The following is a 14,045-nucleotide window of genomic DNA, read 5'->3' on the forward strand; positions in this document are numbered from 1 at the left end:
TAAGGAAGGATTTTGAATCCCGGGTAAGACTCATACCAGCCACACCAATCACACTGTACAAACTGTGATCTGAACCCAGTTAACAGCATGATAACAGCGGAGCCTCTGAAAAGATGGCTCACAACAATAATAACCCGATTTTTGTAACAATAACTATGTACAAGTATTGCAGACAATCCGCACTTGGGATGGGCGCCCAGCATCCACTACGGACTACGAGAAATAGAATTATCGGTAAGTAAATTCTTATTTTCTCTGACGTCCTAAGTGGATGCTGGGGACTCCGTCAGGACCATGGGGATTATACCAAAGCTCCCAAACGGGCGGGAGAGTGCGGATGACTCTGCAGCACCTAGTGAGAGAACTCCAGGTCCTCCTCAGCCAGGGTGTGCCCCTGACCAAGTAGCAGCTCGGCAAAGTTGTAAAGCCGAGACCCCTCGGGCAGCCGCCCAAGATGAGCCCACCTTCCTTGTGGAATGGGCATTTACATATTTTGGCTGTGGCAGGCCTGCCACAGAATGTGCAAGCTGAATTGTACTACACATCCAACTAGCAATCGTCTGCTTAGAAGCAAGAGCACCCAGTTTGTTGGGTGCATACAGGATAACAGCAAGTCAGTTTTCCTGACTCCAGCCGTCCTGGAAACCTATATTTTCAGGGCCCTGACAACATCTAGCAACTTGGAGTCCTCCAAGTCCCTAGTAGCCGCAGGTACCACAATAAGCTGGTTCAGGTGAAACGCTGACACCACCTTAGGGAGAAACTGGGGACGAGTCCGCAGCTCTGCCCTGTCCGAATGGACAATCAGATATGGGCTTTTGTGAGACAAAGCCGCCAATTCTGACACTCGCCTGGCCGAGGCCAGGGCCAACATCATGGTCACTTTCCATGTGAGATATTTCAAATCCACAGATTTGAGCGGTTTAAACCAATGTGATTTGAGGAATCCCAGAACTACGTTGAGATCCCACAGTGCCACTGGAGGCACAAAAGGGGGTTGTATATGCAGTACTCCCTTGACAAACTTCTGGACTTCAGGAACTGAAGCCAAGTCTTTCTGGAAGAAAATCGACAGGGCCGAAATTTGAACCTTAATGGACCCCAATTTGAGGCCCATAGACACTCCTGTTTGCAGGAAATGCAGGAATCGACAGAGTTGAAATTTCTTCGTGGGGCCTTCCTGGCCTCACACCACGCAACATATTTTCGCCACATGTGGTGATAATGTTGTGCGGTCACCTCCTTCCTGGCTTTGACCAGGGTAGGAATGACCTCTTCCGGAATGCCTTTTTCCCTTAGGATCCGGCGTTCAACCGCCATGCCGTCAAACGCAGCCGCGGTAAGTCTTGGAACAGACATGGTACTTGCTGAAGCAAGTCCCTTCTTAGCGGCAGAGGCCATGAGTCCTCTGTGAGCATCTCTTGAAGTTCCGGGTACCAAGTCCTTCTTGGCCAATCCGGAGCCACGAGTATAGTTCTTACTCCTCTACGTCTTATAATTCTCAGTACCTTAGGTATGAGAAGCAGAGGAGGGAACACATACACCGACTGGTACACCCACGGTGTTACCAGAACGTCCACAGCTATTGCCTGAGGGACTCTTGACCTGGCGCAATACCTGTCCAGTTTTTTGTTCAGGCGGGACGCCATCATGTCCACCTTTGGTCTTTCCCAACGGTTCACAATCATGTGGAAGACTTCCCGATGAAGTCCCCACTCTCCCGGGTGGAGGTCGTGCTGAGGAAGTCTGCTTCCCAGTTGTCCACTCCCGGAATGAACACTGCTGACAGTGCTATCACATGATTTTCCGCCCAGCGAAGAATCCTTGTAGTTTCTGCAAATGTCCTCCTGCTTCTTGTGCCGCCCTGCCTGTTTACGTGGGCGACTGCCGTGATGTTGTCCCACTGGATCAATACCGGCTGACATTGAAGCAGAGGTCTTGCTAAGCTTAGAGCATTGTAAATTGCTCTTAGCTCCAGTATATTTATGTGGAGAGAAGTCTCCAGACTTGATCACACTCCCTGGAAATTTTTTCCTTGTGTGACTGCTCCCCAGCCTTTCAGGCTGGCATCCGTGGTCACCAGGACCCAGTCCTGAATGCCGAATCTGTGGCCCTTTAGTAGATGAGCACTCTGCAGCCACCACAGAAGAGACACCCTTGTCCTTGGAGACAGGGTTATCCGCTGATGCATCTGAAGATGCGATCCGGACCATTTTTCCAGCAGATCCCACTGAAAAGTTCTTGCGTGAAATCTGCCGAATGGAATCGCTTCGTAAGAAGCCACGATTTTTCCCAGGACCCTTGTGCAATGATGCACTGACACTTTTCCTGGTTTTAGGAGGTTCCTGACTAGCTCGGATAACTCCCTGGCTTTCTCCTCCGGGAGAAACACCTTTTTCTGGACTGTGTCCAGAATCATCCCTAGGAACAGCAGACGTGTCGTCGGAGACAGCTGCGATTTTGGAATATTTAGAATCCCCCCGTGCTGTCGTAGAACTACTTGAGATAGTGCTACTCCGACCTCCAACTGTTCTCTGGACCTTGCCCTTATCAGGAGATCGTCCAAGTAAGGGATAATTAAGACGCCTTTTCTTTGAAGAAGAATCATCATTTCGGCCATTACCTTGGTAAAGACCCGGGGTGCCGTGGACAATCCAAACGGCAGCGTCTGAAACGGATAGTGACAGTTTTGTACCACGAACCTGAGGTACCCTTGGTGAGAAGGGCAAATTGGGACATGGAGGTAAGCATCCTTGATGTCCAGGGACACCATATAGTCCCCTTCTTCCTGGTTCGCTATCACTGCTCTGAGTGACTCCATCTTGATTTGAACCTTTGTATGTAAGTGTTCAAATATTTCAGATTTAGAATAGGTCTCACCGAGCCGTCTGGCTTCAGTACCACAATATAGTGTGGAATAATACCCCTTTCCTTGTTGTAGGAGGGGTACTTTGATTATCACCTGCTGGGAATACAGCTTGTGAATTGTTTCCAATACTGCCTCCCTGTCGGAGGGAGACGTTGGTAAAGCAAACTTCAGGAACCTGCGAGGGGGAGACGTCTCGAATTTCCAATCTGTACCCCTGGGATACTACTTGTAGGATCCAGGGGTCCACTTGCGAGTGAGCCCACTGCGTGCTGAAACTCTTGAGACGACCCCCCACCGCACCTGTTTGTACGGCCCCAGCGTCATGCTGAGGACTTGGCAGAAGCGGTGGAAGGCTTCTGTTCCTGGGAATGGGCTGCCTGCTGCAGTCTTCTTCCCTTACCTCTATCCCTGGGCAGATATGACTGGCCTTTTGCCCGCTTGCCCTTATGGGGACGAAAGGACTGAGGCTGAAAAGACGATGTCTTTTTCTGCTGAGATGTGACTTGGGGTAAAAAAAGTGGATTTTCCAGCTGTTGCCGTGGCCACCAGGTCCGATGGACCGACCCCAAATAACTCCTCCCCTTTATACGGCAATACTTCCATGTGCCGTTTGGAATCTGCATCACCTGACCACTGTCGTGTCCATAAACATCTTCTGGCAGATATGGACATCGCACTTACTCTTGATGCCAGAGTGCAAATATCCCTCTGTGCATCTCGCATATATAGAAATGCATCCTTTAAATGCTCTATAGTCAATAAAATACTGTCCCTGTCAAGGGTATCAATATTTCCAGTCAGGGAATCCGACCAAGCCACCCCAGCGCTGCCCATCCAGGCTGAGGCGATCGCTGGTCGCAGTATAACACCAGTATGTGTGTATATACTTTTTAGGATATTTTCCAGCCTCCTATCAGTTGGCTCCTTGAGGGCGGCCGTATCTGGAGACGGTAACGCCACTTGTTTTGATAAGCGTGTGAGCGCCTTATCCACCCTAAGGGGTGTTTCCCAACGCGCCATAACTTCTGGCGGGAAAGGGTATACCGCCAATAATTTTCTATCGGGGGAAACCCACGCATCATCACACACTTCATTTAATTTATCTGATTCAGGAAAAACCACATGTAGTTTTTTCACACTCCACATAATACCCTTTTTTGTGGTACTTGTAGTATCAGAATTATGTAACATCTCCTTCATTGCCCTTAACAAGTAACGTGTGGCCCTAAAGGAAAATACGTTTGTTTCTTCACCGTCGACACTGGAGTCAGTGTCCGTGTCTGTGTCGACCGACTGAGGTAAAATGACGTTTTAACGCCCCTGACGGTGTTTGAGACGCCTCGACAGGTACTAATTGGTTTGCCGGCAGTCTCATGTCGTCAACCGACCTTGCAGCGTGTTGACATTATCACGTAATTCCTTAAATAAGCCATCCATTCCGGTGTCGACTCCCTAGAGAGTGACATCACCATTACAGGCAATTGCTCCGCCTCCTCACCAACATCGTCCTCATACATGTCGACACACACGTACCGACACACAGCACACACACAGGGAATGCTCTGATAGAGGACAGGACCCCACTAGTCCTTTGGGGAGACAGAGGGAGAGTTTGCCAGCACACACCAAAAACGCTATAATTATACAGGGACAACCTTTATATAAGTGTTTTTCCCTTATAGCATTTTAATATATATAGTCATATCGCCAAATAAGTGCCCCCCCTCTCTGTTTTAACCCTGTTTCTGTAGTGCAGTGCAGGGGAGAGCCTGGGAGCCTTCCCACCAGCATTTCTGTGAGGGAAAATGGCGCTGTGTGCTGAGGAGAATAGGCCCCGCCCCCTTTTCGGCGGGCTTCTTCTCCCATTTTTCTGAGACCTGGCAGGGGTTAAATACATCCATATAGCCCCCAGGGGCTATATGTGATGTATTTTTAGCCAGAATAAGGTACTATCATTGCTGCCCAGGGCGCACCCCCCAGCGCCCTGCACCCTCAGTGACCGCTGCTATGAAGTGTGCTGACAACAATGGCGCACAGCTGCAGTGCTGTGCGCTACCTTATGAAGACTGAAAAGTCTTCTGCCGCCGGTTTCTGGACCTCTTCACTTTTCGGCATCTGCAAGGGGGTCGGCGGCGCGGCTCCGGGATGAACCCCAGGGTGAGACCTGTGTTCCGACTCCCTCTGGAGCTAATGGTGTCCAGTAGCCTAAGAAGCCAATCCATCCTGCACGCAGGTGAGTTCACTTCTCTCCCCTAAGTCCCTCGATGCAGTGAGCCTGTTGCCAGCAGGACTCGCTGAAAATAAAAAAACCTAACAAAACTTTTACTCTAAGCAGCTCTTTAGGAGAGCCACCTAGATTGCACCCTTCTCGGCCGGGCACAAAAATCTAACTGGGGCTTGGAGGAGGGTCATAGGGGGAGGAGCCAGTGCACACCACCTGATCCTAAAGCTTTTACTTTTGTGCCCTGTCTCCTGCGGAGCCGCTATTCCCCATGGTCCTGACGGAGTCCCCAGCATCCACTTAGGACGTCAATAGCTGTTTCAACAAGGAGGAAGGAAAATCAAGTGCAGCATGGAGAGATCCAGGTGAGCTTTGTATTACCCCGTTCACACTGCACAAAAAACACGGTATCGACCCGGTAATTTGCCGGGTTGCCATGCAGTGTGAACGTGTCACTGCCGAATTCCCAGGTCGCCCGAATAGGTAATTCAACCCGGGAATAAAGAAGGGTTATTCCCAGGCTAGGAGCAGTGTGAATGGGTTAGGGAGAGGCGGCATGGAGATGTCATTGCCTCCGCACCCGAATGCCGCCTATGGCTCCACCCCCAGATGGCAACCCAACCCGGCACATTGCTGGGTAGGGGAAGCCACCCCATTCACGCTGCACAGGTCCAATGCTGGGTCACACCCGGGAAGGACCCGTATCCAATTACCAGGTGTGACCCGGCAATGGCAATGTGAACGGGGTATATGGGTGAGCTTTGCAGGACATTGTTACATGGTGAGGGGATCATGAACATCAAACAGCCATTACCACCATGACTGTTATGGAAGAACATTAAACCATTAGATCAATTTCTGACATCCAATTCTTGATGCTCTACACCAGTGGTTCTCCATCTCTCCCCCTCAAGTATCCCTAACAGGTTTCGGTCTACGGAAGCAGGTGGGATAAATATTGACCCAGCAATATAGATTAACCTACCTGTGCATGATTGCTGAAATCCACAATACATGACCTGTTGGTGTAGAGTTGCTACTAGGACGCACCGGTACTACTGTGCAGATTACTTTGATATGCGACACTTGTATATTGTGCGTGACTAAGTCTGTATACAGAAAACAACGGAACTTGTATTGGAAAAATCTGTAGCTGATAAATTGTAGCAATGCATATACAGATTCCTAGACTCAGTCGCACACAGATATTCAAGTGTTGCATATTAAATTATTCAGCACAGTCTACTGGTGTCTTTTAGTTGCATCACGTTGCAACTAAGACATTGGCAAAAAAAAAAAAAAAAAAAAAAAAGGACACCCAATGCTAGCAGAGTTGCATGGGTCCCGGCTTCACACTCGCACCAAGCATCTCACACTGCATGGCGTATGGAGGCTGGATGTATGCGGACACATCTATACTTGAAAGCTGGAGTTGAGTAACCCTGGTCTACAATACAGTCATTCATTACTTCGGCAAGTCAAGAACAAGCAATTTTCGCAACAATACTCCTATCCCTGACTGTTTTGAAGCTTAAGAGCACCTAAACACTACATGTTGCCTTATGCTAAATGACAAACAATTAACATTACACATAAATATTTATATATATATTTATATATATATATATATATACACACACACACATATATATATATATATATATATATATATATATATATATACACATACATACATACATACATACACACATGTATATATATATATTTTTTTTTTTTCTTTAATAATAATATTATTATAGATAAAAATAACAAAAATTTCAATAAAATTCTAACAACTCAAAAATACTATTGTACAATGCACCTCCACTATAAAATGTTTAAGCAAAAAAAATATCTATGAAACCTACCTGAACTGGAGCCATCTACCACCATTGTTTCAACTTTGACTTCTGTGACCGCCAACATGACTGTACTGTTTTGCCGTTTGGTTATGGCATTCACAATTGTATTGGCAGCGTTCTGAATAAGGTTATTGTCTTGACTATCTGCTTGTGAGACAAATGCCTGCAAGACAAGTTTGGGCAATGATGTAATAGCGTCACATACAGAATGTACACATTTGAATACTGCTGAAACTTAATGTGCTTTTTGGACTTTTTATATTATGTTACACACACACACAACAAGAAATATTCATCTCCATTAGGTCTAATAAGCCTGGAATAACAGTACAGCAGTTTTAGAGGTCACAATTCCATCTGTAATTCAGTAATGCTCTCTCAATAGCGTGTCTAAAAATGGTACAAAAACCTATTGGCAAGTTTTGATACTACATAATGATTCTAGAGTATTATACTTACTACTGCGACCTCTACTGCCTTTTCTGCTGAATAGGAGACATCACACAAGACTATGAGCTGTTGATCTTTGGATACAGTCCTGATTGATGGCAGATATCGGATCTCGGAGCATATATTTTCAACTGTAGTTCCCTTGAAAAAAAAAAAAAAAATAGATATAAAATAATTAGTTGTACGAGTATGAACTGCATTTTTGCAGTAGTGCACAAAAGTTCTTTTTAATAAACATTATGTTTCACCACACTTTAAAGAGATTTAGGCAAAAACCCTGCTATAAAACTATGCGGCTCACTGAAAGATATTAAGAAACATCTACAAAAAACACACAAAAAACACACACACAAAAACACACACAAAAACACCCACCCACACAAAACACACACCCACAAAACAATCACAAACACCAATCATTAAAAATCAAATAAATATTATATTTTACCTGTGGAACTTTTTCACTGTTGAATATTAGTGTTATTCTGGCACAGTTATTATCCAGGTATCCAGAGTTAGGCAGGCACAGAATCACATGAGACACGTCCGGAGCACTACACTCCCCCCAGTCCCGGCATGGTGGTTGAAAGCATTTCGTAGAAGAAATCTTTGGCTCACACTCCTGGTCTTGGGGGCACTGACTCCGGTCATGAAGCTTTTCCAGTAGACACGGCTTTCGGCCACACCAAGTCTAAAAAGAAAACTCAAAAGGTTAGAATGGAATGTAAAATGTAGCCAATGTTAAATTCACGTTTTTTGAAGTTGCATATAAAGCATCATCAAGGCCATGAAACATCCACACCTAGACCAATAACTCCAAAAGACAATAAATTATGATTTTTTTTACAGAATATGTACATTTTAAAAACCCTAAAATATTGAATTTCCTATTTATACCAGCAGAACACAGGATAACAACAAATATTAAACAAGAGCCCTGGTTCTATTCCAATCTGCAAACTGCGGCACAGAAGACTCATGTTACACAATACAGATTGTGTTTTACATCCATCAAGGGTTTTTCCTCATACACTCAATTGAATGGCAGGGGTCAATCTACAGACACTTCTACTCCATAGACTATGCCATAGCCTGAACAAGTTCGCAGTGTGACCCTGAGGGGCAGATTCAGTTGTACGCATGTCTGTTTTGAGGCTGGACATTAGCATTCTACATGCTAATCATCCGAACGCATGTACCTGTAGGCAAGGTCGAGATTGTGTATATGGAATTGTGGGCTATTTAGAGTTCAGTCTGATTTCTAGCATCAGGTAAAGTTCTGGTGCAAGTGAGCACAGACAATGGTGGATATGGATACGGTGAGGCCGCATAGATAAGTATGAGCAAGTGTGACCAAAATGCATCTTTAGGTGGGTACACACTGATAGATATATCTGGCGATCAACTGATCTGCAGATATATCTATCTATGGACGGATCGGGCAATGTGTTGAGCATACACACTGCCCGATCAGTCAGGGACTGACGTCATGAACTGGGCGGGCGTGTACACACAGCCGCCCAGTTCAGCTGTCTTCACCGCCGGCTGCCGCAACATGTGTACAGGCGGTCGGTCACACAGCGACGCGCCAATATATCGGTAGATATATAGGCCGTCGGCTGTGCTGCGGGGCCGACGCAATATGTCTGTGAACGACTGAGTTCAGACATATCGCCCGTACACACTGGCCGACGGACCCGCAATATATCGGCCGTTCAAGAGAACGGCCGATATATTGGCCAGTGTGTACCCACCTTTTGAACTGACCCGTTTGAAGAACAACTGTCATATGAAACCGTGGAGGAGGTCAAACCAAATATACACGATAATGCGTTCCAACAGATTATCAATTTAGGAGTTAAAGTCTCCAGTCTTATGTGCCTCCAAATTAAAAAGTCTAATTAAGCTTTCCAATAAACACACTAAAAAAGAATAACAGAAAGACACATGCTTGTCATTCATCTTGTTCCAGCACAAATGCAACGGAATGAAGGGGGGGGGGGGGGGAATGGGGGGCTGGGAATACATAAATATCCGATTAAAAAGATTCCGTATGTGTATGAGAGTGAAACGTAAAAGTCAGACAAAAAAATGAAAACGAAAACAAAAAAAACCTTCACGTTTAGGAACACATTTCCATAACTTTTGTTCACTTCCAACTTCTGAAAACCAAAGATAATAAGCAACAGCAAGAGTGATGTGCACATTGGTGTAATACTGTGTGCCATGGTTTATATTCTACACCAGATATAGGAACGCCCCAGGAACTTGCTCTCTCTATTTTTTCCCCCCTAAAGAGTTCTAGAACCCTAGTACAACAGAATACACTAAACACATTGAAATCCATACCTTGGTACAATCGACCAGTCCATCCACACAATGACAGCTATTACATTCCTCCTCCCACTTGCTTCCATGTGGATACTGCATTCCTTTTAACCAGCAAGATCTTCCAAAGCCAATCACTAGCAGAAATAAAGACATCGGTGCAAGTTAGCACTGCTGCAAATATAATAAATAAACACTCTAGATCAGGCAATCCCAACCTCGGTCCTCTAGGCACACTAACAGTCCAAGTTTTAGGGATTATCCAGGTTTGAGCACAGGTGACTTCATCAGTACCTTAGTTATTTTGATTTAACCATCTGTGCTGAAACCTGGATATCACTATAACCTGCACTGTCGGTGTGCCCTGAGAACCCAGGTTGGTAATGCCTGCACTTGGCTGGATAGAACACAGTACTTACCTTCCTGGCAACGTGGACCAGCTCGTCCTGGAGGGCAGGTACATCTGAAGCCATTTATCTCATCTATACAGGTGGCACCATATGCACAAGGGGAAGACTGGCATTCATCTATGTCTACAAAAGACCGTAAAAAAACAAAACAATGATGATGCCCATTACTAGGCAGGATTTCCTTGTATACATAATGCGCCACAACGAAGCATGGCAGAGAACGCTTGGTTTACAGCACAACATGTGCGATGCACAAGGTGCGGAACAGGTGCTTAGGGTCAGACATTCAATACCCTCTACTATTTACCCATGTTACATAACATACGCATAAGCACAGGAGGTTCTCGTTTCCCTTTGTTTAATAAGGCTTGGATGCCGTAAAACACTAGATACACATACAGTAGTTATGCAAATTGAGTCCATACATCACGCAGTTCACAAAAACACATAAAAATGGGTTTAGGAAAACCAGGGCCCTGCAGCCTGAACCTGGCATTAGGCTGGAGCCTAGGCTGCATAATGGATTGATCCTGATGAAGGACCTAATTGAAGGTTTTTAGCAAAACAACATTTTCCTCTAATGGGCAAAGCCATGTGCACTACAGTGTGCAGAGAGTTAGATTCGGGTGGGGTGTGTTCAAAGGGATACAGTCCTTAGGTCAGTGATGGCTAACCTTGACACTCCAGCTGTTGAACTACACAACCCAGCATGCCCTGCATCAGTTTTAGCATGGCCAAATAGCAAAACTGTAGCAGGGCATGCTGGGTTGTGTAGTTCAACAACAGCTGGAGTGTCAAGGTTAGCCATCACTGCCTTAGGTCGACACTCAATAGGTCGACCACTACCTGCCCAAAGCATGCGAGGGGACGCGGTGCACTACCTGGGGTTCCCGGTCAGTTTACGAAGAAAACTACACGCCTCATGTTGACCTTTTTCCATGTTGGCCTACTGCCTGTCGACCAATAGTGATCAACCTAAGGAGTGTCAACCTAAATAGGGTCGACCTAACAAACCCATTCTGGTTCAAACTGAAATCTAATTGCAGAGCAAAAATAAAGCAGCCAGTATTTACCCTGCACAGAAACAATATAACCCACCCAAATCTAACTCTGCACATGTTATATCTGCCCCCCATACAGTGCACATGGGGGGTCATTCCGAGTTGTTCGCACGCAAGCTGCTTTTAGCAGCTTTACACACGCTAAGCCGCCGCCTACTGGGAGTGAATCTTAGCTTCTTAAAATTGCGAACGAAAGATTCTCTAAATTGCGACCACACACCTCTTAGCAGTTTCTGAGTAGTTCCAGACTTACTAGGCATCTGCGATCAGTTCAGTGCTTGTCGTTCCTGGTTTGACGTCACAAACACACCCAGCGTTCGCCCAGACACTCCTCCGTTTCTCCAGCCACTCCCGCGTTTTTCCCAGAAACGGTAGCGTTTTTTCGCACACACCCATAAAACGGCCTGTTTCCGCCCAGAAACACCCACTTCCTGTCAATCACACTCCGATCACCAGAACGAAGAAAAAAACCTCGTAATGCCGTGAGTAAAATTCCTAACTGCATAGCAAATTTACTTGGCGCAGTCGCACTGCGGACATTGCGCATGCGCATTAGCGACTAATCGCTCCGTTGCGAGAATAAAATACCGAGCGAACAACTCGGAATGACCCCCATGGTTTTGCTCATTAGAGTAAAATGTTTTTACAAACAACCTTGAATTAGGCCCTATGTCTTTAGACTGCAGTTTATGGGCTGAACAAAATGATGAGAATGCAGCCAATCAACCTTACTAGCAGCCAGGTGGCATCGCCAAGGCATATGGCAAAGGGGCAGGGGAAAAAAAAGCCACCTCTGCTGTGTGTAGGTGAAAGGGAAAACATTACACAACATGTACTGTTCTACTCACCCCCATAATAAACTGACAAAATGAAAAAGCTTTGCTCAAATCAAAAACACTTACTGATTCTACAGTCAGGCCCAGCAAATCCAGGGGCGCATTCACAACGGAACCAGTTCACGCCATCAACACAAATACCACCATTGTAACTGCAAAAAAAGAAAAATAGACATAAACATCAATGGTGTTTAATCGTTTCTTGCTCTATATTACAGAATGAGCCACACGTAGGGGAGCAGGTAATAAGTTTACCTATAAATATTGAGCAGTGGGTTAGTAAATATGAACACTACACGGACGTAGTCACTGATCTGTTTATTAGCACTTTTTAAAAGAGGAAACAGTGACTAAAGGAGACGGGAAGATCATACAATGTCAAGTGCAATAGCACGCTGTAACATCCCAATAACGGAGCTTCACAGAGAGCCTGGCTGATAACTACTGTACAGTATGTAAAGGCCCATACACACTTGGCGATAAAATGAGCGACGTCGCTTGTTTTCCCCCTCCCTGAGCGACGTCGCTCATTTTATATCGGCAAGTGTGTATGCCGCCAGCGACTACCAATGTGCGGCCCCGCGGGTCGGCAACTATCGTCGCTGTCACCAGGGCATGCATGCAGGATCTGGACTGTCGTCCAGGACCTGCATACACGGCTGGCGGAGGCGTGACGTCACTGAGCGATAGGAGCGGTCATATGTGTGTACAGCCGGCCGCAGGCCCGGGAGGGGAAACATTAGATGACGTCGCTCATAGAGAGACCTCGTCTAATGTGTACGGACCTTTAGGTAGAAAAAACGAGATTAAGTTACAATCAAACAGTGTAAAAGTACCATATTAACACTCACCAAGGGTATGGATTGCAGTCGTTTGTATCTATTGGGAAAATAAACAAAAACTGCTTACAATGTGCCAAACTGAACAGAAATGTGTAATAATCCAAGCCTACACCCCTATGTATAGCAAACAGGGCCCACCAGAAACACCCCTGGAGTCATAGGTTTTTTTGTTTTTGTTTTTTTCCCCCTGTAAGGTTAACAAGTGTAATTTCAAAGTAGTTTCTCTCGACTTCAGATAACGGGTGACTGGTGCATCCAAAATAGGCTACAGGCCTAAGGAGGCAGTAGATCGGGCCTGGCCGGCCAACCTGTGGCTCTCCAGCTGTTGTGAAACTACAAGTCTCAGCATGCCCTGCCACAGTTTTGCTATTCGGTAATGCTAAAACCATGGAAGGGCATGCAGTGTAGCTTGACAACAGCTGGAGAGCCACACGTTGACCAGGCCGGCACTAGATTATTACAGGACTTCTGACTAAGGGGCGATATGTATCAAACCTTGGGGAGAGATAAACTACCAGTCGATCCGCTCCTAAGTGCCATGTTACAGGCTGTGTTTTAAAAAGGACAGGAAGTGATTGACTGGTACTTTATATCTCCACTTTATCTCTATCCAAGCTTTGATACATCTCGCCCTAAGTGTCAACTTTATACTTCTAGAGGGAGGAGAGCTAGTCAAGAAAAAAAAAAAAAAGAAAAGAAAACAAAAACACATTAAAAATGAAGCCTTTCATAGAAAGGACCACCAAAATGAACACTCAAAAAAACATTTAAATATTCTCAAACCATGACAGGACAGACGTTTGAAAGTCCATAAACATGAGTGCGGTGCCTTTAACAAACTTGAAGCCTGCTGTGCATAGACTTTCCTTACACCCCCTCCCCCCCCCTCCACTTCCCTGCCAAATTCAATTCTCTGCAATATCTATCTATAGATCAGATAAGCACCTCAAGTTTGAAATCTATATTTGAGCTTTTTATTTGTAGCCAGGCATTCCCAAAACAATAAAAAGTAAAAAAAAAACGCACAGACCCCTCCAAAAGAAACGTGCACTATATTGCTATATTGTTCTTCAATAAATACATTCTTAGGGGTAGATTTACTAAATGTCTAAACAAAGTAATACTAAGGTGTCGCTTATAGCAAACAATCGTTTTCTAGCTATCAT

At 45.5% G+C, this 14,045-nt stretch overlaps 1 protein-coding gene across 2 annotated transcripts in view; it reads right to left on the reverse strand.

The window, feature by feature from the left end:
* JAG2 (jagged canonical Notch ligand 2) overlaps positions 1 to 14,045 on the reverse strand; it is a 144,643-nt gene that overhangs the window by 2,398 nt on the left and 128,200 nt on the right. For both annotated transcript variants that reach the window (XM_063947209.1, XM_063947208.1), the window contains 7 exons: positions 12,889 to 12,916; positions 12,104 to 12,189; positions 10,150 to 10,263; positions 9,752 to 9,867; positions 7,851 to 8,093; positions 7,412 to 7,543; positions 6,959 to 7,115 (listed from right to left, as the gene is read on the reverse strand). In XM_063947209.1, the coding sequence (XP_063803279.1) occupies positions 6,959 to 7,115; positions 7,412 to 7,543; positions 7,851 to 8,093; positions 9,752 to 9,867; positions 10,150 to 10,263; positions 12,104 to 12,189; positions 12,889 to 12,916 (876 nt within the window). The remainder of the gene's footprint in view (positions 1 to 6,958; positions 7,116 to 7,411; positions 7,544 to 7,850; positions 8,094 to 9,751; positions 9,868 to 10,149; positions 10,264 to 12,103; positions 12,190 to 12,888; positions 12,917 to 14,045) is intronic.

The sequence above is a fragment of the Pseudophryne corroboree genome, chromosome 12, assembly GCF_028390025.1.
Source record: "Pseudophryne corroboree isolate aPseCor3 chromosome 12, aPseCor3.hap2, whole genome shotgun sequence".
Taxonomy (NCBI): Eukaryota; Metazoa; Chordata; class Amphibia; order Anura; family Myobatrachidae; genus Pseudophryne; species Pseudophryne corroboree.